The sequence below is a fragment of the Mesoplodon bidens genome, assembly GCF_964165515.1.
Source record: "Mesoplodon bidens genome assembly, chromosome: 4".
In the NCBI taxonomy this organism is placed as follows: Eukaryota; Metazoa; Chordata; class Mammalia; order Artiodactyla; family Ziphiidae; genus Mesoplodon; species Mesoplodon bidens.
In genome coordinates this window covers 161,981,016-162,008,675 of record NC_138160.1, presented here as the reverse complement: position 1 = coordinate 162,008,675, position 27,660 = coordinate 161,981,016, and the positions used below count along the sequence as shown (strand labels likewise).

At 37.4% G+C, this 27,660-nt stretch overlaps 1 protein-coding gene across 5 annotated transcripts; it reads left to right on the top strand.

Annotated features, from left to right (window-relative positions):
• Positions 1-26,296, top strand: SPDL1 (spindle apparatus coiled-coil protein 1). Of its 5 annotated transcripts, none has more exons than XM_081230555.1 (12): positions 1-131; positions 4,355-4,530; positions 6,312-6,488; positions 11,023-11,217; positions 12,032-12,181; positions 12,281-12,379; positions 12,456-12,566; positions 14,494-14,634; positions 19,991-20,094; positions 20,683-20,870; positions 22,799-23,138; positions 25,615-26,296. In XM_081230555.1, the coding sequence occupies exons 2-12, from the start codon at positions 4,372-4,374 to the stop codon at positions 25,760-25,762; spliced, it is 1,812 nt and encodes a 603-aa protein (XP_081086681.1). In that variant the 5' UTR covers positions 1-131; positions 4,355-4,371; the 3' UTR covers positions 25,763-26,296. The 5 variants fall into 5 exon arrangements, with proteins under 5 accessions (XP_081086681.1, XP_081086682.1, XP_081086683.1 ...); XM_081230556.1 differs by having other exon boundaries at positions 25,620-25,712; XM_081230557.1 differs by lacking the exon at positions 11,023-11,217.
• The last annotated feature ends 1,364 nt before the right edge of the window (positions 26,297-27,660 follow it).

Sequence of the window (27,660 nt, the reverse complement as noted above, 5' to 3'; positions counted from 1 at the left end):
TTCAAAACGCCCTGGCGCTTAACCGAGAGCCTGCTGAGTGAATGGGCCGGTATCTCTGCGGTGCGGTGGAGTTAACGTCGGGAATCTGAGCGCGGCGAGCTGCAGCAGCCGGGGAAGGGGTGAGGAGAGAGGTAGGGGCAAGGTGCCTGGATGGAAGTGCGTGTGAAGAGGGAAGCTGGGGAGCGGCACGGAGAGGACTACTGGGGAGGGGAGAGCGCAGGGCCTAAGGAAACCGGGGGCCTGGGTCTCCGCCCAGGCTTTCAGCTGGAACAGCTTCTTCGGCGGAACTTAGTTCTTATAAACCAGGTTCCGAGCCGGTCTCAATATTCCGTTGGGCCGCTTCGACGCTCCCGAGGATTCTGCGTAGATGCGGAAAGCCGGGTCCGCTGCCTGGGCCTCCGGAGGATAACAAACACTAGATCTGCGCTGTCCAGTACGACAGCCAGTAGCCCCATTTGGCAATCCGAAGATTACACCAAAAAGTAACCACGTTAATAATCTTTATAATGACTATATGTTGAAATGATCATCTTTTGGATGTATTGGGTTAAATAACATTGTGAAAGTGAGTTTCACCAGTATTTACTTTTTAAAAAAATGTGGCACCTATTAAATTAAAAATCGACATGTCTTGTTCGCATTATATTTCTACTGGACAGCGCTGCCTCATACAGTTACGTGTTGGATTTTGCCCTAGTTGCTTTTTACTCATTTGTTGGTTTAATCTTCTAAAAAAAAAAAAACCCTTTTAGGTAGATGTTATTGTCCTTGTTTTACGGATGACAAAACAAGACATTGGGTAAGCTGTCCAAGTTGATGCAGCCATTGAGTAGTGAAGGTGGGGTAAGAACTCAAGCAGCCTGATTCCCGGAGCTCCCTGTCTCCTAAATGCTTTGTATATGCTACGTTTCTGAGAGGCAGAACAGAAAAGTGGTTAGGAGCACCAGGCTATGGAACTAGATCCTGTTCCCATCTCATTTAGCCATTTACTGCCTGATAACCCTGGGCAAGTTACTTGACGTTTCTGTGCCTCAGTTTGTATATATGTAAAATGGGGGTGAAAGCCTTTTATTTCATGTAATTGTTGAGAGGATTAAATAAGATAATGTTTGCAAAGTACCGAGCGCAATGTCTGGCACATATTAGCTGTGCTTGTTATTCAACCCTGGCTACCTTTCTCCACAGATTGATAGGTTAATTCTTACACATTCATTACACCTGTTGAAAAGTCACTTCCTCAGGGAAACCTTTCTTGTCCATATTCCTCCTGACCCTGTCCTCACCCCACTACCCAGATTAAGACAGCTGCCCTTTGTTATAGGCTCAGCACCATATACCTCTCCCTCTTGCACTTATCACACTTGTACCGTTACATATCAGTTATTTGATTTAATGCCTTTCCACTAATAGACTGTAAGATTCAGGAAGGCGGGGATATTGTCTAGTGTGGGGATCACGTTGTATCCTCAGCAATAGCACAGTTCCTGACACAAAATAGGAATTCCAGCAAATCTTTGGAATGAATGAGAGCTAGGTTTTTGGCTGCCTCGGACACTGCTGGTTGGGATGTCTTGAGGCTAGCTCCGTGTTTCCTTTGGTAAATATCGACGGCAGTAGTACTTAGCTCAGGTCCATTAAGAGAATTAAAGGCGATAGTGCATTTGAAGCACTCTGCCTGGCAAATGGTAAATCCTTAGCAAATATAAATTTTTATTAACAGTGCAACAGTTAGTGGCTGGCCCCATCATGTACAGGCTTTGAAAAGGTCTTGCAGTTTAGAGCAGTGACAGCCAGCCCTGGATAACATAGGATACCTTTGTTTTCCCCCTGCTTCTAAAATCCTGTATTTCCTCCTTCATCTTCATTCTCAAAGATTTTGCTTCCTAATTTACTGATAAATTGAAGACGTTAGAAGGGCACTTAGGCAGACTCCCAACACTATATCTACCTGCTTATCAGTGTACCCATATGCTTTCCTTTACTTTAGATGAAACATTCGTGTTCCTGTCCAAAAATCAGACCCTGCACATTCATCACTCCAGTAGTTCTCCATGTTTCTATATCATTAGTTTTCCTTCTCTTCTGGATCTATCCCATGTCATACAACTATGCTGTTATTTTTTTCTTAAAATTTTTTTTAAAGTATTTTTTCTTAAAAAATTTTTCGTCTTAAAAAAAAAAACAACCAAAAAACGTGATCTTACTTTCTCTCTAGCTACTGCTCCATTTATCTACTCATCTTTGCAGCAAAACTATACTTGCTGTCTACTATTCTCCGACCATTCTTTCCAATTCACTCCAATCAGGCTTTTGCCCACATCTCCCCATCGAAACTACTCTTAGGGTCATCTAATTGACCTCCATGAATTCAAATCCATTGGCCAGTTCTCAGTTTTCACCTTATTTAACTTAGCGTTTGGTGCAGTTGACCTTCTGCCTCCTTAATACATTTTTGTTTGTTGACTTCTAGGACAGCACATGCTCCTCATTTTCCTCCCACCTCACTGGTCATGCTTGAGTATGTATACTTTGCGGTCTTCTTTCCCACCTCATAACAGGGCTCCAACCTTTGTCCTCTTCTCTTTAATTATGCTCATACGTTGGTGATAACAAAGCTCATGTATTTATGCTAATAACTCCCAAATTTATATCTCCAGTCCATACCCTTCTCCTACTTTTATAGCCATTGCTTACTTGACACATTTCATGTTTTAAAACTTAAACCTCTTATTTTCTGTCCCAAACAGTCTTTACCCACAGTTTTTGATGCCTCAGCTATCGGCAAATCTATTCTACTAGTTGCTCAGCCAGAAGCTTTGGAGGCATTTTAAAATTCTCTTTCACACATCCCACATTTCCATTTGTCAGAAAATCACGTTGGCTTTCCCTTCAAAATATATGCTAGATATGACCATTTCTCGTCACCTCCTACGGCAGCCACTCTGGTGTGAGCGGTCATCCCACCTGAACTTTCTGCTTCCAGCTTGCTTCCCTCCAAACTATTCAGTGTATCAGCCAAAATGATCCTTTTAAATGTATCATATCTCTACTCCAGACTTTGCAGTGATGCCCCATTTCACCCAGAGTAGAAGCTAAAGCCTTTATTTACAATGGCCTGATCTCCATATTCTCCTCTATTATGTCCTCTGACCTATATATACTCTATCCTGTTCATTCTTTGGACTTCCTTCAACTGTAGTGCTACCCCTCTACTTGGAACATGATTTCCCTAAATAGTGCATGGCTAATTCTCTTATCCTCTGCAAGGCTTTGCTCAGAAGTCACTTGAGGGGCTCCCCATTCAACACATTTTAAATTTCATGCTAGTTAGGATACACCCACCTCTTCCAAGCTTACTTACCCTGTTTTATTTTTTTTTCCATTTCCACCTTCTAATGCATTTAGTTATATCATTATTATTGCTTGTCTTCTCCTACTGGAGGGTAAGTTTTATGAAAGCAGAGCCTTTTTGGGGGTCCGCTTGACCACTTGATGTATCTGAAGTGCCCAGAATGGAGCTCGGCACATAGGCATTCAAGAAGTATGTGTTGAAGGAAATGACTACATTGACTGGAGACGGGAGAATAACTTAATAATGGCTTGTTGCTCTTTGAAGGCAAAGCTGAGTTTAAGCCTGGCCTAAGATCCTGGAACCAATTTGGAGAGGATGATGAGTGAGGTTGAGTCAAAGTGGAATGTTTCTATATATAATGTTTAAGTCCTTGCTTGAAAATCGAAAATGAGATTGTTCTTTAATTACTCTGAACATGGTGTCTGTTTTGCATGCCTTCTTATGAATAACTAGGAAAATGCTAGTGAGTCCGTTTTCAATAAAGCACTTAATGTGGCAGATTTAATGTGTTAGGGAAGTTAACACTGTTGTGAAAAATTGTGGACATGCTAGTCCTTACCTTATGAATCTTATTCAAAGCCATCTCTTTACATTTTAAGTAGCAATTATGCTACTATAAAGTTTCTTGACTTCTTTTATTGTTCTCTTAACTTGGCTACCTGTATAGTGATATAATTATGAGACCATCCTACCTTAGCATTTAAGGACAATAACTGAATGGTTTCCTGATACTGCATTCCTTAGAAGCAAAATTAAACATATTCATCTTTTTTTTGATTTGGTCTCAAATCGCGTAACAAAAGAGTCAGACCTGGCTCTTAGAACAAGAATGCAAATTTGACCATTTAAAAGTCAGGAAGAAAATCTTTAATGCTGTGTTTTTATATGGCAGTGGTATGGAATATATACATACACACACAACACACAAACACACACATATCTTTTATTATTGATATGGAGGTTTTGTTTAAGCTTAAGTACTTTTATTTCCTCTATTTACAGTAGACAGGAAAACAATCATGGAGGCAGATATAATAGCAGATCTTCGATGCAAGCTCAAAGAAGTTGAAGAAGAGCGACTAAAAGCTGCACAGTATGGTTTACAACTAGTGGAGAGCCAGAACGAATTGCAGAATCAATTGGATAAATGTCGTAATGAAGTGATGACCATGACTGAGGTAGGACACTATATTCCTCTGTTTACAAAGATGTGCTTAGCTACTGAAGATCTGTGTTGTCCAGCAATTATTAATATTTTTCTTTTCTGAGGATTTTAGGCCTAGTTCCCACCCATCCCTATTAAAGGGAAATGAACTAAATGAATTTCTAATATTTTTTCTGACGCAGTGTGTCCTGAGTTTGAAAAATAAGTTATTTTCACTCTCTTTACTACATATAGAATTTTAGACTTTGCTTTGTTGCACTCTTCCTAGGTGACCTCACTTGTTTCATAGTTTTTGATAACATCTAAATGCCCCATGATTGTTACACCAAGTCCTTAGTTCTCCCCTAAAGTTTAGATTTTTGTATTCAATTGCCCGCTAATGGGCATCTCAGACTTCACATAAACAGAATAGTTAATTCCCTGCCCACTAACCAAACATGCTCTTGCAAATTTCTTTACCTTACTTAGTAAATGTAATAACGTTCATCCAGTTACTTGAGCCAAAAATCCAGGAGTTTTACTCAATATCTTTCTGTCCCTTATTTCTAGTATTTAATCCATTAGTAAGCTCTAAGAACTTGACCTACAAAATATCTATACCACTGCCATTCTAGTTCAGACCACCATCATCTCTCCCTTAGATTACTACTGTAGCCTTTTGACTAGGTTGCCTGCTTCCTGCATTTGCCATTCACACCATTCTTCACACATCAGCCAAGTGGTCATTGAAGAATATACAAATGATCATGTCGCAGCCCTGCTGAAAGCATAGAGCAGCTTCCAGTTTTATTTACAACAAAATCCGAGCTCCTCACCTGGATTTGTAGATCCCCATGTGATCTGACCTCTTTCAACCCTTGACCTCATCTCAAGCTACTTTCCTTTGTTCTTAGCTATACTAGTCCTGCCTTATGGGCTTTACAGGAGCTGTTGCCTCCATCTGAGTGGTTCATCCCCCACTGTCATGAGAGACATGACATGAGAGGGAATTTCGTCTGTCTTGTTCATGGCCGTATCCCTAATATTTGGCATACATTTATTGAAAGAATGAATAAGTCAGTTTTATTTAGTAAATACTCAGTATTGTATTTAAACTTTGATCTCAAAGTTTAAATATATCAGGGGGAAAAAAAACTAATGGCAACCCTTTTTTAAAATTTTTCTCTTATTAAATCTAATTTTATTTATGTTATTTTTTAAAGCTTGTTGAAGAAGTTTGTACTAATGCCCTTTTTATCTTTAAACTTCCCTGACAGTAAGCAAAAGCCCTCTTAAATACTACTTTTGTCTTAGCACTGTATTCATCTGAGTGGTGTTGTGAACATTTATGAACATTTTTCAGACGACTACATTCTGAAAGTGAGAGCTAATTCAGTATTTCTGTTTATACCTTGTCCACTATTTCTTCATTTTACTCAGAGCTACAAGTAGAGCATATTATTATCAAACCAAATAATTCTCACTAGGAAAACTTAAATGCTATTAATTTTTTTTTTTTTTTCCTAGCAGAGAGAACTTGACTCATTGACAGCCTTAGAGCACTTTTTACTTCGTTGGCAGGACATAGAAGCAATTACCATATCCCTAGCACGAACGTTAATATAGTCTCAAAATACCTCTAGGGTTTTTAACATTAATACTAACTACAGTTATTTCAGATTTAACATGTGGTTGTTACTTAGAAAGCAGCAAATGTGTGAAACAGGAATGATTCAGGTGAAGGTGAAAACTGCTTATGTGTGATGGCTTTAAGTTATTTTTATGTAATTGAATTATAATTGACTCTGTTTTCAGAATTATGAACAAGAAAAATATACTCTTCAGAGAGAAGTTGAGCTCAAGAGTCGAATGTTAGAAAGTTTGAGCTCTGAATGTGAAGCTATTAAACAACAACAAAAAATGCACCTGGAGAACTTAGAAGAACAGCTGAGCAGAAGCCATGGGCAGGAAGTGAATGAACTAAAAAATAAGGTTTGAATATCTCTGTATTTTAGAACAAAAATATTTCGTGCTTATGCAACCATTTGTAAACTTTAGGTGATAGAAGATTTTCTTAGTAACATCTATGCCAAACAGCTGAGATTAAGGGCTCCATCATTTTAATATTAGGAGTGGGAACACTGAGAAACAATAGTTCACCTAAGACACTTGTATAAATAACATTCTATTAATTAAATAGGATTATTTAATTTTAGCAACTGAGTATTTGTTAGGGAGTTTTAGTTTAGTGATCAGCATAACCTCCTTGCTTAGAGTGCTTAGTATGCTAGTCCCTTTTCAGAAAGACTAGTTCCCTAACCTTCACTGCAACTAGTGGTACACTTTATAATTCCACAAAAGAAGCCAATAGTTTTTGGTAAATTAATGTACATTAGAGTTGATACTTTATAGTTTGTTTATTGAACATAAACTAATACATATGATCCACTTCTTACACAATTCCATAAGGGAGGTACCATTATTATCTCCATATAACAGATGAGAAAACCAATGTTTAAACAGATTGAGTAAAGTTGGATAAGATTGTAGAGCAAGAAATTAGCAGTCAAAATTTGCACTGAGGCTGTCTGATTTCAAAGACTGTTTCACTGTGTTTCATGTACCATCTTTTAAGATGTTTATATATACCTATACCACCTATACTGTTAACTATTTCTCATTAAATTGACTCCCTTTTTAAATGTTTTCTCATTTTAAGTAATGGTATCAACGAAATATATTTGAGCTGGTTATGTTTTGTCCTAATAGGCAGTAAAACATAACTATCAAAATATGCTTTCATGTAATACTTAGAATCTTCTTGCATACCACTCTGACAAATAATAATCCAGCTTCTCTGAAGCTTCTCTGAGTTGAGACACCAATAACTGTTAATGATGCTTTTTTTTTTTTCCCTGGATATTATTTTCAGTTTAGCAGTAATTTTCATTACCTAAACAAAAAAGAGTAATGTAGGAAATATTCAGAGTCTGAAGTAAAGCCAGTTATAGAGATGGCGTTTTGGTGGAGCAAAGACTAAATAATTCAAAAAATATTTTCAGTCTCATTGATGTTCTCACATTACTTGTGCCAATAATTTGGAGCTTTATTTGCTATCTTTCTTTCCCTGATTTCTCATATTTAATCCATCAACAAGTTCTCAGAACTTGAGCTATGAAATACCCATCTCTGCTACAACACTGCAGTCCAGCTCACCATTGTCTCTCCCTTACTATCCAGGCAGCCTGCTTCCATCATTACTGTCATACCACTTACTCTTCACACGGCAGCCAAAGTGGTCAGGGATCCAGACCTACTCTGATTACTTGTATGGATTATTTGTATGCTTATAAAACAAGGCATGTCACTGTCTGTTAAAAGATGCCTAGCCTTGGCCAAATAGGAAACCCCAATCATCTCATCATACAAGCAAGGGCTTTCTCTAGTTGTGGCAAGTGGGGGCCACTCTTCATCACGGTGCGCGGGCCTCTCACTATCGTGGCCTCTCTTGTTGCAGAGCACAGGCTCCAGATGCGCAGGCTCAGTAATTGTGGCTCACGGGCCTAGTTGCTCCGCAGCATGTGGGATCTTCCCAGACCAGGGCTCGAACCCGTGTCTCCTGCATCGGCAGGCAGATTCTCAACCACTGCGCCACCAGGGAAGCCCGAAGGCTCTTATTTTTTAAATAGAAAACAAACACCAGGATATATTCTAAGAATGTTGAGACCCTATTGAAGATAATTCAATATAGATGGTAATGATAACCCTGGATATCAAGCAAAAGCTTTTTATTGATAACAAAGCATTCAGTGAGTGTTAAGTGTGGTGCCGAATGTTTTACCCACCCAATCTCAGTTGAGAGCCTCACAATAATGCAGTGATGGTAGGTACAATCACTTAACAGTTTTACATTTGAGGAATGTAAGTGAGACAGGTTAAACCTAGGCCTGACCCTAAAGCTTCACCCTTCTGCTACAAGTTTGTTCCCTTTAAACTACATACAGGCATACCTCAGAGATACTTCAGAGTCAGTTCCAGACCACCACAAAAAAGTGACTATCACAGTAAAGTAAGTCAAATGAATTTTTTAGTTTCCAAAGTAGTCTGTTGAAGTGTGCAATAGCATTCGGTCTAAAAACAACAATGTATATACCTTAATTTTAAAATATTTTATGCTTAAAAATGCTAACCATCTGAGACTTCAGTGAGTCATAATCTTTTTCTGGTGGAGGGTGTTGCCTCCATGTTGATGGCTGCTGACTGATCAGGGTGGTGGTTGCTGAAGATTGTGGTAGCTGAGGCAATTTCTTAAAATAAGACAACAATGAAGTTTGCTGCATCAGTTGACTCTTCTTTTCATGAGCGACTTCTCTATAGCATCAATGCTGTTTGCTAGCATTTTATCCACACTAGAACTTCTTTAAAAATTGGAGTCAATTGTCTCAAACCCTGCCTCTACTTTATCAACTAAGTTTATGTTATATTCTGTATCATTTGTTGTCATTTCAACAATCTTCACAGCATCTTCACCAAGAGCAGATTCCATCTCAAGAAACCACTTTCTTTGCTCATCCATAAGAAGCAACTCCTCATCCATTAACATTTTATCATGAGATTGCCACAGTTCAGTCACATCTTCAGGTTCCACTTCTAATTCTAGTTCTCTTGTTATTTCCACTAATCTGCAGTTACTCCTTCACGGAAGTCTCGAACCCCTCAAAGTCATCCATGAGGGTTGGATATAACTTCTTCCAAGCTCTTGTTAATTTTGATATGTTGACCTCTTTCCATGAATCACAAAGGTTCTTAATGGTATCTAGAATGGTGAATCCTTTCCAGAAAGTTTTCAATTGACTTTGCCCAGATCCATCAGAGGAATCACTATCTTAGATAGCTATAGTCTTACAAAATGTATTTAAGTAATAAGAATTGAGAGTCGAAATTACTCCTTGATCCATAGGCTGCAGAATGGATGTGTGTTACCAGGCATGAAAACAATATGAATCTCGTACATCTCGCTTGGGTGACCAGGTGGATTTTCAGTGAGCAGTACTATTTTGAAAGGAATCTTTTTTCTGAGCAGTAAGTCTCAACAGTAGACTTAACATATTCAGTAAACCATGTTGTAAACAGATGTGCTGTCAGCCAGGCTTTATTGTTCCATTTATAGAGCACAGGCAGAGTAGATTTAATATAATTCTTAAGGCGCCTAGGATTTTCAGAATGGTCAGTGAGCATTGGCTTCAACTTAAAGTCACCAGCTGCATTAGCCCCTAGCAAGAGAGTCAGCCTGTTCTTTGAAGCCAGGCACTGACTTTTCCTCTTGAGCTATGGAAGTTCTGGATGACATCTTCTTCCACTGGAAGGCTGTTTTGTCTACATTGAAAATCTATTGTTTGGTGTAGCCACTTTCAGTGATTATCTTAGCTAGATCTTCCGGATAACTTGCTGCAGCTTCTAAATCAGCACTTTCTGCTTCACCTTGCACTTTTTTTTTTTATGTTATGGAGACAGCCTGTTTCCTGAAACTTCATGAACCAACTTCTGCTGGCTTCAAAATTTTCTTCTGAAGCTTTCTCCCCTCTTTCAGCCATCATAGAATTGAGGAGAGTTTGGATTAGGCTTTGGCTTAAGGGAATGTTGTGACTGATTTGATCTTCTATCTAGACGTCTAAAATTTTCTCCATATCAGCAGTTAGACTCTTTAGCTTCCTTATCATTTGTGTGTCCACTGGAGTAGCACTTTTAACTTCCTTGAAGAACTTTTCCTTTGCACTCACAGCTTGGCTAACTGTTTGATGCAAGAGGCCTAGCTTTCGGCCTGTCTCAGCTCTTGACATGCCTTCCTCACTAAGCATAATCATTTCTAGCTTTTGATTTAAAGTAAGAGATATGAACACTGAGAGGCCATTGTAAGGTTAGTAATTGGCCTAACTTTGAGTTGTTGTGTCTCGAATAGGGAGGCCCTAGGAGAGGGAGAGAGATAGGAATGACCATTCGGTAGAGCAGTCAGAACACATACAACATTTATCGATTAAGTTCACCCTCTTATATGAGTGTGGTTTGTGATGCCCCAAAATAATTACAATAATAACATCAAAGATCACTGATCATCATAACAAATATAATAGTAATGAAAAAGTTGGAAAGATTATGAGAATTTCCAAAATAAGGCACAGAGACAGGAAGTGAGCAAATGCTGTTGGAAAAATTGCTTGGTAGATTTGGCTTGGCTCAGGGTTGCCACAAACCTTCCATTTGTAAAAAAAAAAAAAAAAAAAAGGCAATATCTGGGAAGCGCAATTAAGCAAAATGCAATAAGACAGGGTATGCCTGTATTCTTAGTGTTCCAAGATTTGGAACTATGTGACATTTTGGGAAAAGGAGTTAAATAGTTTTGTTCAGCTTGACTACCTTCCAAAATAGTTATCCTGCAGATACCAGAACAATTTGTATTGCAATTGTATGTTCTGATGACCTTTACTACCTTTTGATTTATAAGATTGCGATTTTGTTTTTACTTTAGTTAGAAAAACTGAAAGCCGAATTAGATGAAGCTAGGCTTAGTGAAAAGCAGCTGAAGCACAAAGTGGATCATCAGAAGGAACTCCTTTCTTGCAAATCAGAGGAAATGCGAATAATGTCTGAACGTGTACACGAAAGCATCTCTTCAGAGATGCTGGCTCTTCAAATTGAGCTAACTGAAATGGAAAGTATGAAGGTAATTTTTATGGCATGTGGATTCTGGAGGTTTTTTTCCCTTGTATATTTTTCATGTTTTTGTAATAATCCTTATGAGCTAGTTTTAAGGCTGAAATATTTTTTGGCCTAACTTTGATCTAACTAATTAAAAAATGTTTTACAGAATTTTTATTTTAAAAATTTTTTAAAATAAATAGATTTATTAAAATTTGGCTGCATTGGATCTTTGTTGCTGCGCGTGGGCTTTCTCTAGTTCTCTACTGTTTGTTGTGGTGCACGGGCTTCTCACTGCGGTGGCTTCTCTTGTTGCAGGCTCTAGGCGTGTGGGCTTCAGTTGTTGTGGCTCGCAGGCTCTAGAGCACAGGCTCAGTAGCTGTGGCGCACAGGTTTAGTTGCTCCGCGGCATGTGGGATCTTCCCGGACCAGGGCTCGAACCCCTGTCCCCTGCATTGGCAGGTGGATTCTTAACCACTGTGCCACCAGGGCAGCCTTACAGGATTTTTAGATGGATTACTTCAAATAAAGTAAAGCTTTAGGTTACATGATTATGTAAGGCAGACTTTACTTTTAGATTAATAAAACTTCTGGAAGAATTTAGACATTTATCCTGATCCTAGTTTGTGTCATAAAAGCCCAATATAAAAAGTTGGTAGCATGGAAGTTGATATGTGTATGAGTATAATTTTTAAAAAATTTTATTACGCACCTTATAACCTTTGACTATTTCTTAGTTTTAGTTTTGGGTGTGAAGCACTGCTGATAGATAAACTGAACAGCTGCTAAATGAAGGATTATTCAAGAGACTTTCTTCTTTTTCCATTCCTGTTGAATAGACCACCCTCAAAGAAGAAGTGAACGAACTACAGTACAGACAAGAACAACTAGAACTTCTTAATACTAATTTAATGCGCCAGGTAGACCGGCTTAAAGAAGAAAAAGAAGAGCGAGAGAAAGAAGCAGTTTCTTACTATAATGCCTTAGAGGTGTTGTGATTACAGTAACATCATCTTTTCCAATTTATAATAAATTGTTTTCTTGCTAACCTAATCTCTGTTGGCTAAATTGTTTTCTTTTGTATTTAGAAAGCTCGTGTAGCAAATCAGGATCTTCAGGTGCAGCTAGACCAGGCACTCCAGCAAGCCTTGGACCCTAACAGTAAAGGCAACTCTTTGTTTGCAGAGGTACTTAAAATATTCCATTGATTAAATTGGCATTTCACTTAATGAAAGCATAATTAAACATGTTAATATTTTCTAGGTGGAAGATCGAAGGGCAGCAATGGAACGTCAGCTTATCAGCATGAAAGTCAAGTATCAGTCACTGAAGAAGCAAAATGCATTCAACAGAGAACAGATGCAAAGAATGAAGGTACAGAATTATTATGATCAAAGGTTTATTAAACCTATTTTGAATCAGCATTACATGTACAAATATATCAAAGAAAGCATCTTTTCCTTCAAGGAATATACTTATATAATTATTTCTAGAACTGCATGATTTTAGAAAAAACTTTTTTGAATTGAATGAAAGATCCCTTTTCTATTTTATTTAAAAAAATTAATTCTGTGTAGATTTAGTAGTGGTATTTTTAGCATCCATTGATTGAGCTTTTAATTGTTACTCACTAGCCTTGCCATTAGCTCTTTCTTTGTAGAGTGGGGAAAAACAAGTATTAAAAAGTTTTTCTTTCCTACTGTTGGCCTAGTTTCTTTCTGAGGATAGCCCTAAGGTTCCTACTTCAACTAAAACTAGCTCTCTCACAATTCTTCAATTCTCCCACAAAGGCTTAGTTATAGACTGAAATTTGAATTTCCTTGTAGTTTCTCAAGTCAAGCATATAAGCCCTTTTAATTTTAAGGGTTTGTTGGGCGTCATTTCAGTCAAACAGCTGGTAACAGAAAAACATGCTGAAGTTAGAAAGATTTCAGTATTGTACCAATCCTTAGACTCCTGATCCCTGATCTGTTGTGCCTAACTCTCCTGAGGTGGTAACTAGAAGTCTGTAAGGCTTCCCGCCTCTTTTTCAGGATGATGAGATTCACCAAAGAAATAGGAAAGGTCAATGATTAAACTTTGGCATTGGATGAACTTGGGATTGAATCCTAGTCTGTCACTTGTTAGTTGTGTGACCTTGAACAAGTATTTTTATTTTGCAGAGCATCAGTCACCTCATCTGTAAAATAGAGATGATACAACTTGACTCTTAAGAGTTGTCCTGGAGTTAAATGAAGTGCCGACTTAAACAATAATTGTGGCTTTTATTTCTAAGGATTTTAACTGTGCCATCTGGTTTACTGAGGCTCTCCCCTATCTGGGAATTGTTTCTTTGTAAATTTTCTCATATTTGCTCTTTGTTTTCTTTTTGTATTTGTTGGGCTACTGTTATTAATCTCTGAATGTTCCCGTGATACCCCATACTGTCTTTAGACACAGGTAGCATTCTGAATCTTCTGAGGCTAAATGTGTCTAGCCTCCAGTTTGAAGCAGGAACAAAGAGTGGATCCTTAAAAACGTTAAAAGTCACCTTTCTCTCTTACTTGTAACCATAGCTAAAACTTCATATCATTGCTCGCTTTACTCAAAAATGTGTTTAAATTAATTGACATTTTTTAAGAACTCCAGAAATTTCCAAAGGCAGAAAGGATTGCTAGGTTTAGAGTTTAGTTAATTTCCTTCTGATTGCTGTGTAACTCCAAGTTTAGTTGGAGTCATAATTAGGTAAGTTGATTGCTGCTCTTAGAAAATAAATTTATAGTTGTCTTAAGGGTTGCTTCAATATCCTTAGATTGCCTTTTACCTTTGCTTTCCATCCTTGTTCTTTGTGACTCTTACATTTGTGAATGTGAGTAGCTTAATAATTTCCCCCACTTAATACTACTGAAGTCAATCAGAATTTTTGAGAAACTGCTTCAGACCCTTAATGAGCGTGCATATGATGAGTACAGCACAGCATTTGGCCAGGCTTATTTACTGCGTAAGTGATGTGCTTCCAGACCACAGTCATGCAGCTCAATTATGTTTCACAGAAGTACAAATAATTGTTATGGACTTCAAATATCACTCATAAGTAGTCTAAATAAGTACTAAAGAGTTATGTCTAACTAGATTATTGGTATAAAATGTTTTCAAATTTTTCTAGTCTAGTATTAGACTAGAAGTAGCTAATTAGTTTAGCTTCCAAAATGAGGTCAAAGTAGTATAGTACAAAATATGAACTGTATTGAAAATATGGTTATCAGACTCTTCCTCTCCCCCACTCAATTTTTACGGGAGGAGGGATTTTTTTTTTTTCTAGTTACAAATCGCCACGTTGCTACAAATGAAAGGGTCTCAGGCTGAATTTGAACAGCAGGAACGGTTACTTGCCATGCTGGAGCAGAAGAATGGTGAAATTAAACATCTCTTAGGTGAAATTAGGAATCTGGAGAAATTTAAGGTATGTATAAACACCTTTAAAAAACACAGCCAAATTTTGGTTTGAGTATCTTACTACTTCTAACTTGAATGAGTTCCTCTATTATATAATTAACGTATACCTTGTGTTGAGATTTACTAATATTTAATGTTTTCTTCAAGTTTCTTTATGCTTTTCATACCTGTTGCTGTTGTAAATCGCGCCTCAGTTATAGTCAGAGCGCCCCTATCTTTAGTGTTCAACTTAGTGAGTTTCACAGGCGTATACCCCCTTATAAGTACTCCCCAGCTCACGACGTAGAATACTCCCAGCGCTCTAGAGCAGCACTGTCATGTCCCTTCTAAGTGAGTCCTCCCGCCTTCTAACTTTGTATCAGCGTTACATGTACACATGCTCTTGAACTTCGTATAAATGGAATCATTCATTACATACTCTTTTGTTTCTGTCTTCCACTCAACGCTATGTCAGTGAGGTTTCTTCCCCCTGTTGAGCGTTACCAGTAATTGATTCTTCTTTGGTGCTCTCCACCTCTGCTTTTTAATGGATGCATAGTAATATTTTTGTCACATTGTCCAATATTATGTGGCAACTGGAATTCATAGAGGTCTTTAATACACTATTTAAAATGTTTTGAAATGAATTCAAACTCCCAGAAACGTCATGAAATTATTTCTATATACCCCTCACCCAGATTCCCCAATTATCCATTTCACCACATCTGCTTTTTTATTTTCTCTCTCTCCATGTGTGTACATTTTTTTTTTTTGGCGGTACTTGGGCCTCCCACTGCTGTGGCCTCTCCCGTTGCGGAGCACAGGCTCAGGACGCGCAGGCCCAGCGGCCATGGCTCACGGGCCCAGCTGCTCCGTGGCATGCGGGATCCTCCCGGACCAGGGCACGAACCCGTGTCCCCTGCATCGGCAGGAGGACCCCCAACCACTGCGCCACCAGGGAAGCCCCAGTGTGTGTACATTTTTATCTTAAACATTTGAGAGTAAGTTTCAAACCAGATATCCCTTAACCCTTATGTTGTACCTCAGTGTTGAAGCTTATCCTTTTACATGACCATAGTATTGATACAGTGATCAAAATCAGGAAGCTAACATTGATACGTAGTTTTAGCTAGGTTGCCTTTTACATTTTACCAATTACCACTAATGTCCTTCTGGGAAAACAAAAATACCCAAATGCTTTCCTTTTGAGGGTCCAATCCGTGATCATTGTCTTTTTTTTTTTTTTTTTTTTTTTTGCGGTACGCAGGCCTCTCAGTTGTGGCCTCTCCCGTTGCGGAGCACAGGCTCCGGACGCGCAGGCTCAGCGGCCATGGCTCACGGGCCCAGCCGCTCCGCGGCATGTCGGATCTTCCCGGACTGGGGCACGAACCCGTGTCCCCTGCATCGACAGGCGGACTCTCAACCACTGCGCCACCAGGGAAGCCCCATATGTTGTCTTTAATTGCCAAGTCTCTTTAGTCTCCCTTAACCTGGAACAATTCTGTAGGCTTTCTTTAACTTTTATGACCTTGACATTTTTGAAGAGTACAGCCATTTGCTTTGTAGATTTTCTCTCATTTTAGGGGTGTGTGATATAATTAGATTCAGCCTATGTATTTTTGACGGGAAAACTACAGGAGTATTATTATACCCTTCTCAATGTGTACATCAGGTGGCACATAATGTCTGTTTGTACCATAACTGGTTATATTAACCTTGATTGGTTGTGGTTATGCCTGCCAGGTTTCTCCAGTGTACGGTTACGATTCTTCCCTTTGTAATTAATAAATATCTTGTGGGGAGTTACTTACACCAAGTATATATCTGTCTTTCCTTATACTTGAACATCCATTCATGATTCTTGCCTGAAACAGGTATTCTGTGATGATTGCCAAATGATAATTTCTTCATTCCTTCTACATTTATTAGTTAGAAGAATAATAAAGGGATTGAAAAGAACTTTCCTCCTCGCTTATTTATTTATTGATATCATATAGCCTCATGAATTCTTATTTTATCCTATGGATTGTAGTCTATAACTTCTTTATTTACTCTGATCGCCCAGATTTGGCCAGCAGGAATACTTCCTTACTCTGGCACAACAAGATATTCCTAGCTCACCTGCCCCAGCCTTGGAATCAGCATATCTGCAAGGAGCGCAGGTTCCTTTAAGTGGACAATGGCACTTAGAAACCAAGAACTGGGCACTAGATGTGTTTATTGCTACTGGAATGTCATCACTTCTAGACCCTTTTAGCAGACAGAACTAGAAGTCTGTGTGCGTATATTTAGTGTATTTATGTATGTGTTATATGCATATTTATGAATGTTTTGTGTGAATAGGTTTGTGTGAGTATATGTATTTATATATATGCACACATAAGAAAACCTTGATTTCATACTTAATAACTCCAGTTTGAATCTGATACCACAGGCTTCATTGCCTACCCCATTTTATCCAACAGTGAAAAACCTGGCGGTTATTGTCCTCAATACATTTGCTTATTTACTCATTCTTAGAATACATATATTGATAGTTTCGGAATTACCCTACTCACTAAAGTTCAGGATTTGTTTGTAGTTTTTTTTGTTTTTAGCCTGAGGGTATATTGTCAAAATACTGTGTTGAAAAGTTAACTTGGGGTTCTTTTTTTCCCCTCCTCCCTTACCCCTCTTTGGTATGAGTGTGTTATGCATCTGAAATACAGTTAGGTTTGTTTGTTTCTGTTTCTATTTTGTTTTGTTGCCCTCCATCCATCCTTGTTGAATTTATGTATATACTTTTTTCCATGTGAAACATTAACAAGGTTCTAAAAGAACTATAAAGAAGATACACTCAGAGACATATCTGTCTCCCCATCCCTCCTACACTGTTTCCACCCCACCCCTTTAGGTAGCCAATTTCATTTGTTTCTGATTTACTCATGCTGTTTCTTTTTGCAAAAAGAGCAGCTTTATGTAGGCTTTATTTTCTCCCTTTTTTTTTGGACAAAATGTAGCATAACACAGATAGTCCTTTATACTTTCCTTTTTTTCATTTAACTTTAACCTGGAAATCACTTCATCTCAGTTTAGAGAGACTTCCTAATTCTTATTAACAGCAACAAAGAATTCCATTGTATGGATTCTCATACATTCTCCTGTGTCTGGGTATTTAGATTATTTCCATTATTTTGCAATTATATACAGTGCTATATATACAGTGCTACAAAGTACATTTTGCATATATTTGCATTTCCTTATTGTCGTAGATGTATCATCAGGGATAATTTCTACAGTGCAATTTCTGGGTCAAAAGTAAATTAATACATAGTTCTGTTACATGTTCCCAAACTCCTCCACATGGCTTGTACCAATTTAGATTCCCGCTGGCAATAATGTATCATAGTGCTTGTTTTATAGGTGTATTTATTTGCCTGCGTGTATAGAGGAATTAACACGTTTTCTTGTAGTATTTGTACAGTTTCACTTTTTACATTTAGAGATCTGATCTCTACTGAATTTTATTCTTGTGTATAGTGTGAGATATAAGTTGAGTTTTATCTTTGCCAAATAACTAGCCAGTTGTCCCAGCATCATTTATTAAGAAGTCAATCTTGGGCTTCCCTGGTGGCGCAGTGATTGAGAGCCCGCCTGCCAATGCAGGGGACACGGGTTCATACCCCGGTCCAGGAAGATCCCATATGCCGCTGAGCGGCTGGACCCGTGAGCCATGGCCGCTGAGGCTGTGCATCCAGAGCCTGTGCTCCGCAACGGGAGAGGCCACAGCAGTGAGAGGCCCGCGTACCGCAAAAAAAAAAAAAAAAAAAGAAGAAGAAGAAGTCAATCTTGGTGGCAGTGATTTCTTTCTTTCTTTCTTTCTTTATTTATTGGCTGCATTGGGTCTTCATTGCTGCGCGCAGGCTTTCTCTAGTTGTGGCGAGCGGGGGCTACTCTTCGTTGCAGTGTGCAGGCTTCTCATTGTGGCTTCTCTTGTTGCAGAGCGTGGGCTCTAGGCATGCGGGCTTCAGTAGTTTTGGCACGTGGACTCAATAGTTGCAGCACACGGGCCCTAGAGCTCGCAGGCTTCAGTAGCTGCAGCGAATAGGCTCAGTATTTACAGTGCATGGGATCTAGGGCACGCAGGTTCAGTAGTTGTGGCTTGCGGGCTCTAGAACAGAGGCTAAGTAGTTGTGGCACATGGGCTTAGTTGCTCCACAGCATGTGGGATCTTCCCTGACCGGGGATCAAACCTATGTCACCTGCATTGGCAGGCAGATTCTTAACCACTGCACCACCAGGGAAGTTCCTGTGGCAGTGATTTAATATGACACCTATACCATATATCGAATTTCCATTTATGCTTGAGTCTGTTTCTGGCTTTTCCACTGGCCTACTTCTCTGCACATCAGACTCATGCTTTTAATTTTAGAGGTTTTATAGTATGTTTTGTCTAGTAAGGCTATTCTCCCACCATAGCTCTTCTTTCTCAGCATTTTTCCTGGCTATTCTTTCATGTTTGTTTTTCCCTATGAACATCGTGTCTAGCTCCAAAAAAAATTTGTTGGCATTTTTATTAGGATTGCATTGAATTTATAAATTAACTTAGGGAGCACAGATATCTTCTCACTAAAGAATTAATTAAAGTTTACAAGTGACAAATTTTGTAAACGTTAATAACTTTTTAGGCATTCTAAATTGTAGCCGTTAGTGTACCATAAAATTTTAAGTTTATATAACTTTCTTTCTCTTGTAAGAACTGTTGAAAGGACTGCAATTTTGGTTAAATTTGCAAAACATCTATTGGCAGGTGTATGTGGCTCACTAGTGGACTCTGCACTATACTTTGACAATTACAGCTTTAAATTAGGGGCTTTTACCTGCAATCTCTGAAATTGTTTACACGTTTTTAAGCAGATTTACATTTTTTTTTCCCCTAGAGAAATTGTACAGAGATTCCATCAGAATCTCAGAAGAGTGGGCAGCAAAAATAACTGTAAGGATCTCCACTCTTTTTCATATTTTTGTAATTTATGGCTTTGTCATAAAGGCCAGAACTAAACCCTGTGAGTATTTGTTTCTTCCATTTTAAAAGCCAGAAGAGAGAAACCAGAGGGAGGGTACAGGTGTACTTAGAACCATAGGCTTTGGAGACAGATCTGCATTCAGATTCTCTCTTCTCAGTTTACTTGCCTGTAGCATTGTGAGCCAGTTCCCTCATCTGTAGGAGAGGAATGCTCATTCTTGTACCTACTTCAGAAGCTAAATGAGTTAAGTGGATAGTGCTTAGCACAGTGTCTGCCATATGATAAGCATTCAATAAGTGGTAGCTGATACTATTATTAATAAACCTATGCTAACCTAATTTGTTACTTATTTTAAGTAATAAGAATTGTTTTCTTTAGAGTTTATATGAAAGTATGGAATCTAAGCCTTCAGCCAACTCTGTTGCTCTGGAAGATGACACCTATTACACAGATTTACTTCAAATAAAGCTTGAAAACTTAAAGTAAGTGTTGGGGGTTGGGAAGACAGAGACTCTTTTGACTTGCTTATAATAAGTGGTAATAGTTTCATTTTTAAATTGCCAAAAGAAAATTCCAGAAAGGAATGGTAACAGAAATACCTCTGTGCAGCAAATGAGATTTATTCAAGATATAATTAGTGCTGGTTATTGAAGAAAAATACTTTCAATGAATAATGAAATGTTTTTAGTTCTTTATGTTTTTCATAAAGCTTTTCAGATTAGTAAGTAAAAAAGAACTTTAAAGTAGAAAATGTTCTTATAGTCTAAATTTTTACAGAATAAATATCATGTAACTTAAAACTTAAAGGAATTTATTTATCCATGCATAAATGTGGAAAATCTGCCCCCCTTTGTTCATTTCCTTTGAAATGAGATTTTTTTTCTAATTTGAAACTGCTATTGTTAAAGCTTATTTTGCTTATTGTTTCTTTGTTAATAAAAGCCCAGGGAAATATATTTTACTAAGAGTTCAAATATATAACATAGTAAATAATTTGTAGTAACTATTACACTTGCTTATTGTGTTATTGTAATATTCCTTGGTTCTCTTTTTTTTTTTTATTAATATAGCAAAGAAAATGAAAGCACTAAAGGTGAATTGTCCATCCAGCGAATGAAAGCATTATTTGAGAGCCAGCGGGCTCTGGATATTGAGCGAAAACTTTTTTTGAATGAAAGGTGCCTCCAGCTTTCCCAAAGTGAAAATATGAAACTGAGAGCTAAACTAGATGAGTTAAAACTGAAGTATGAACCTGAAGGTATGTATGTCTCATATTTTGTCTTTTATATCACGAGAAGCTCTGAGAGATCATATCATTTTTTTTTCTTGCTACAGCTTTATGCACATCATATTACAATCTAATCTGTGGCTATGTATCTGTATTTAATAAATTTATTGCTACAAAATGTGTAGGAAAATTCAGAGAAACTGGGTACTAGATGTGCATGAATATAATGGGTATTCTTTTTGCATATCTGTGTAGTAGAACCTTGACATTTGAGACTTTTCCATTTAAGATTGCAGCATCTTATGTAATACCAAAGAGTTCAGTTTTGTTGAGGCAACTGATGTTTGAGAGCTATATTAGTTAATACTAATGTTTATAGAAAACTTAAAATAATGGAGACTTAAACAAGATAAGTATTTACTCCTCTCCCTGATAAAAGTCTGGAGGGGGCATTCTACGACTGATCAATGTCAGGATCTAGGCTTCTTTTGCATTGTTCATCAACATATATCTCCTTGAGCAGAATTTAGTCACGTGGCCTTACCTGCCTGTAGGAATAGCAGAGAAATTCAGCCTTGATTCTCAGGGTCCATGTTCCCAACTAAATCTTTGGGATTCTATGAAGGAATAGCAGGACAGATATTAGAGGACAACTATCAAGTCTAATCACTGAGATAGGAAATAGCCTAAGCATATAGGCTCTGCATATTACACATTTTAAAAAGTGATTTTACATTATGTAAATTAAAAAATAAAAGGTCCAAAATAAAAGAGTCTAAGAATGTGATGGCTCTTAGACCAAAAAAAAGTTCTGTTACATGTTTTAGGTTATAGATTTTTCAGCCCCTATACTGTTCACATGCCTACAACTTTCTCTTCGTTATTATTTCAGTGACTGAAGTGATTCTCAACAATAGTGGGGAGGTTGTCAGCAATAATAAGGATTCTTTATAGTTTAAAAAAGCTTCTTTTTCTCTCATCCTTTCTCCCTTCCCTGATTAATAGCCTGTCCTGATTAAGAATTATCCGTTTCAAATTTCAAAGGTCTACTGTGAACTGAATACAGCAAGCAGGAGGAAGTATAATGAATCTAGATGGTGTGGATTTCAAAGGAGCTGTGCTAGAGAAAGGGAAAATACTGATTTGAAAACAATAGTGATACCAACAGGAACACCAGCCCCACATTCAACCATGGTTTCTCCAACCTCACTAATATTTTGATTTTGAAAATGAAAGACACATTGGTATGGGGATACAGAAAAGGTATTAGAACAGTTAATTCTGTGACTGTGTATATGGACCCGCATAAGGGATGAGATGATGTTATGTTAATCCTTATAAGACACAGTATTGAGTCTTCACTCAATAGGTGCTTTTAATCCCCATTTTACAGGTAAAGAACAAGCTCGCGCCTTAGATTAAAATGTGAATGCATATAGCAGATTAACACAGTGCTTTGCACTTAGTAGTTGCTATAAATGATGACTATTATTATTCAAGTTTTAAAAAAAGAATACAAAGTTCAGAGAGGTTAAGGAATTTCCCAAGGTCACCCAGCTGCAGAATGTTGTTAGCACTAGGATTAGTACCTGGATTCCTTGACTCTTCGCCACTATATCCTTCCTAATTTCCATGGTGAGATCTTATGAAGCCCCATGCAACTTTTATCATAATCCTAGAAGAGAACATTTAAGTGTTCATTCCTAGAGAGTCAAATATATTGAGATCCTAAGGAAAAATTTATAGCCAGATAACCTTGAAAAGATATAGTTAATGGAATCCATGAAAAAGAAAGGATTAAAGACAATGTATTTCAGTAAGGAGATGAATGGGTTTTAAAGGAATGGAAGTGGAAAAAAAGGAAAGGAGAAAAATACATTTATAACTAGTTCTACCTTACGTTGACTGTGTGTTTGATTTATTGACTAGGTCTATTTTTAATTTTTTTTTTTTCTCAGAGAAAGTTGAAGTGCCTGTACTCAAAAAGAGGCGTGAGGTACTTCCTGTGGATATATCCACCCCTAACGATGTATGTACCACCAGTGCTGTTGAGGAGGAAGTTTATAGATTACCACCTCAGAAAGAGGAGGTACAGTCCTGTCCTAACAATTTAGAAGATAACTTGCAGTTGGAAAAGACAGTTTCTGTAAGCACATCAGGAGTCATTCTGTCTCCTTACAAAAATCTGTCCGTGGGTATTCAGCCAAGGAAGGAAAAGAAATGTGTGAAACTTATAGGAGTTCCAGCTGAGTCGGAAGCCTTAAGTGAAAGAAGTGGAAACACCCCTAACTCTCCCAGGTCAGTGTCCTCTTTCCTTCAAGGCAGTGAGCAGCCCTCTCCATCTCTTCTCTATCGCTGCATGAACTGCACTATCTGTTTCTTTATCTATTTTCTTAGTATTGCATGCAGTATAATTCCCCAATTTCATCTGCCTACCTTCCGATTTTCTAAAACTTTAAGAAAGACTAAAATGATTACAGGGGAAAAGGACTCCTGAATAAGGGAATTGTTTTAAAAAGTAACATTTTTCTATGTCATGAGGCAGAAATACCACAGTCTAGTACCTCTTTGAATGTTTTGTTGGTTTGAATAAATGTACAGTTTTATTTTTTTCCTGGTTCAAGAGTTGCCGTGAAAAAAAATTAACTTATCTCCTAAAAGGGCTTTCCATTAGTCTAAGAAATTTCAGCCTTCCAAAAAACTGTTAGGTGAAATGTTTTATGGCTTTTGAAATTGTTTATCCTAAGCCTTCAAGAATGTGCTTTAATACCTATTCGGACATTTTAAAATATCAAAAGTAATTCATTTTCAATTTACACCCAAACTTCAAAGCCTCTAGTTTCTGCATAATTGAGTTTGTGACTAAAAGAGGAAGTGTCAGACATGTATGTCTGTAGGAATTAATGTTTTAAGGACCTTATCCTTTAAAAAAAATTAAAATAATAGAAGGCAGAAGGTAAGAGAAAGTGAGTGGAAGGAAAAGGTAGGTACGGTGGCTGAGGTTAGGATGGTATAAGAAACACGTTCTTGGGCTTCCGTGGTGGCTCAGTGGTTGAGAGTCCGCCTGCTGATGCAGGGGACACGGGTTCATGCCCCGGTCTGGGAAGATCCCACATGCCATGGAATGGCTGGGCCCGTGAGCCATGGCCGCTGAGCCTGCGCATCCGGAGCCTGTGCTCCGCAATGGGAGAGGCCACAACAGCGAGAGGCCTGCGTACCGCAAAAAAAAAAAAAAAAAAAAAGGAAACACGTTCTTGCGTTCTTGGTGTGTGTGGCAGGACCAAGAATGGGCAAAAAAGAAGTGAATGTGGAAAATGGAGAAGGTAAAAAAAGATGATAAAAGATAAAGGATGTGATAAATGTAATGAAAATAAATAGACATTCTAAAAATTAAGCATATTGATGTGAAAATAGTTAGCTTGGATTGTCTGCTATGAAAGGAGATCTTTAAGGTATTCCCAGGGTCAGTCTTCGATGGAGGGGTACAGAATAAGACATTTTACTAGTATGCATTCAAATTGAAATAGTAAGACATAGCCCACCTTACGTAAAAGGGCTTTCTTGTATGTTTTATCTGATTTGTTTTCAAGTCTTCAGTGCTACTAAATAGTATTCAACAAAGAAAGCACTTCAACAATATTGCAGTTATTAGAATTAGTAATAGGAGTAATGTATTACTCCATTTCTTGAAATTTTATGTAATCACATTATAACCCATAAGTCACATAAAATCAAAGCTTAATATTCTTAAGGAAGAAGCAGCTTTAAGTGAATGACATCTGATACACAAATGGTTTCGAGGAGTTCTGAAGTGAATTCAACAGGTTATGCTTGTATATATGTGATTCACTGTGTACATGTGTTTTGACCATTGTATATTCCTGGAGGTGAATTTCCAGAATTGATCAGTGCAAACCTTACTATCTATGTTGTCTTCATTTCTTTTTCTGCCTTTTTTTGCTTGATAAAAATTATTTAAGCAAATGTATTTAGCTACTTGTTTGACTCAAGTAGCACGTTGGAATTTTTTTGTCTTGCTAAACAAAAACAAATAAAATAACAAAACATTTGTTTTTGTGTGTGTGTGTGAGTCCATCTGCTAACTTTAGATGTTTCCAACCTTTTGCTCTCTGCATGATTAACTTAGACACACAATCCTATGGTAATATTGTAATAATAAATACGACTTTTATTGGGAACTTCACTATTGCATGCTTTATAAATTTAATTGATGCTCTTGTTATAAAATATCCTTATAGGCACTTTAACATATCTCTTCACTTTTTTTCCTTAAATTATTATTTTGCTAGTTGAAATTCAATTTGTTTTTTTAATGAGATGAATAGACACCTATTCATGCAGCCCAGGATTCGTTGTTAATTTTTATCTTGTGTTTGCCTTTTGTAAGTCATGTTAACATTAAAATACTGCTCTAGCGTTAAAATTTTTTTTGTTAGTTGTGTTTATCATGATAGGCACCCTCATTATATTTTAATTCTTTAATTTAGGCTTTGCCATGGTTTTTTACTCAACCTTAAAGACATTTCTTTAGACATTTGAAAAATTAAGTCTATTGATATAAAAAGGTTCTTTTAGTGCAGCAGTGACTTAGTTTTTTTAATGGTATTGAAGTCAACTATAATTTTTCTCCTTATATACCTAAAAAAAAAAATCACCATGTCTCATTAAGAGGTCCATTATACTGGAGGATTGTTTCTTCTTTAATTTTTCCTAACCATATTTGAATTCAGAGTGGATGCTTTAATGCCTGTAGGTTAGCTGCTGAATCAAGGCTTCAAACAGAAGTTAAAGAAGGGAAAGAAACTGCAAGCAAATTGGAAAAGGCAACCTGTAAGAAATCACACCCTATTGTATACGTGTCCTCCAAATCAACTCCAGAGACCCAGTGCCCTCAGCAGTAAAGACTTAATAAGAATAAGGTACCACTTGCCCAAAAGATTGCTCTGGAGGTTAGTTAAGATTGTCTTTATCTGAAGTATACCATCTTGTAGGTTATTTCCTTCTGCTCATTGTTCCAGGAACTGGCATTTTCATGCTCCTTTGACCAAACATTCAAAATGTGGTTGTAATTCTAACCAGGAGAGTGATGAACTATGAATCACAGTGAATAAACCATTAGCTGAAGGAAAGTGTTATTACAAATTTATTGGTTACATTGTATATAGATTTTTAAAGTACCTTCAGAGCCATATATAGTTGAAAACAGAACACATTAACTATTATATTTTCCTATGTACATTTTTATGAACGTAGTTTTTCACTGTGTTGTGAAAATAGAAAACTTGGTTTAAAAATATATATTATATTGTAACTAGATTTTGTCAGCGTGTAAAGCACATATGTTCATCTTTGTATTCATATACATGATTTAAATTTTATGTCTCAATTACATAAAAAAAAATTTTTGAAATTTAAAATAAAACTGCTATAATTTATCCCTTTTGTTTTTTTTACTCTGTATAGATCATAGCATGTGATCAAAGGGAATAAAGGAAGAAAAAGGAAACTTCAGGGATTCTTAATTCCCTGGTACATATAATTTATACACACACACACACACACACACACACACACACATATCATATATATTTTCCATTCTAAACTTTATAAAGACTTTTTCCCGTAAATGATTATAGCCTGCTCTATAACTTAATTTCATGTATACATTAAGTGGGTGTATTGGAAAGCGAAGTTTATTTTAAGGAACTGCATTTTGTAAATAGGGAGGCTGACAAGTCCAGAATCTGCAGAGTGGGCTGGCAGGCTGTAGACCCAAAGAAGAGCTGATGGTACAGTTCAAGTCCAAAAGCTGTCTGCCAGAAAAGCTTCCCTTGTTCAGGGGAGGTCAGCCTTTTGTTGTATCCAGGGCTTCAACTAATTGCATGCGCAGGCCCACCCACATTCTGGAGGGAAATCTGCTTTACTCAAAGTCCACACAGCTTTAAATGTTAATCTCATCCAAAAGAACTCACAGAAACATCTAGAATGATGTTTGACAACATATCTGGGTTTCATGGCTCAGCCAAGTTGACGTACTTAACCATCAACAGTGGGCTAATTCGATGTCTATTGAAATATGTTAGGCAAAAGGAAATTGCCTCTCACTTCTAAATAAATCAACTAATAAACTTTTAATTTTAATTTTCTATAAAAAGTGTACTCTAAGGAAGTTAGAAATTTCATATTAAATAACATTTCTTACAAAAAGAAGTAGCTGAAGGCACTAGAGAACAAATACTTTTAACCTATGGATAATAACATGAATGACCACCATATTCCTGCATATTATAGAATGTAGATCAATTCCTTCCAACATTGAGTTTTTATCATGAGTAAGGTGCTAGTGGTGCAAAAGTAAGCCTTCAGAGCTCACAGTTTAATAGACCCACATAGATGAGTAGTGGTAGTTGGTACTATTAGTAGTAATAATAGTTATATATAACATTTGAATAAATCTAATGTGCCAAGCACTCTTTTAAGCCCTTTCACATATTACCACATTTAACCCTCCCAACATCTCTATGAGCTAGATATTATACCTTACTGATCCTCACTTTACAGATGAGGAACTCAAGGGCTCAAAGAGGTTAAGTTTTTTGCCCAACGTCACAAGCGTTAGTAAACGATGAAAAAGAGTAGAGTGGTAGAGGTTGTCATAACGTGTATAGAGTCCTATAGGAACAGAGAAGGAAACGAGAAACTGCCTCTGGGGGCTTTTGTTAATTTTCATCATTTCTAAACTGAGATTTCTTCAGTGGTTTCCAAAGGCACAGAGAATAGCATTACAGGTGGAAGAAAT

What these genes read in the sequence shown, in the direction of transcription:
- SPDL1 (XM_081230554.1), top strand. Translation starts at nt 4,372, where the DNA reads ATGGAGGCAGATATAATAGCAGATCTTCGATGCAAGCTCAAAGAAGTT. An exon ending in GCAACTCTTTGTTTGCAGAG is followed by an intron (nt 12,380 to 12,455) that starts GTACTTAAAATA and finishes AATATTTTCTAG; the next exon opens with GTGGAAGATCGAAGGGCAGC. An exon ending in ACTGAAGTATGAACCTGAAG is followed by an intron (nt 20,871 to 22,798) that starts GTATGTATGTCT and finishes TTTTTTTCTCAG; the next exon opens with AGAAAGTTGAAGTGCCTGTA.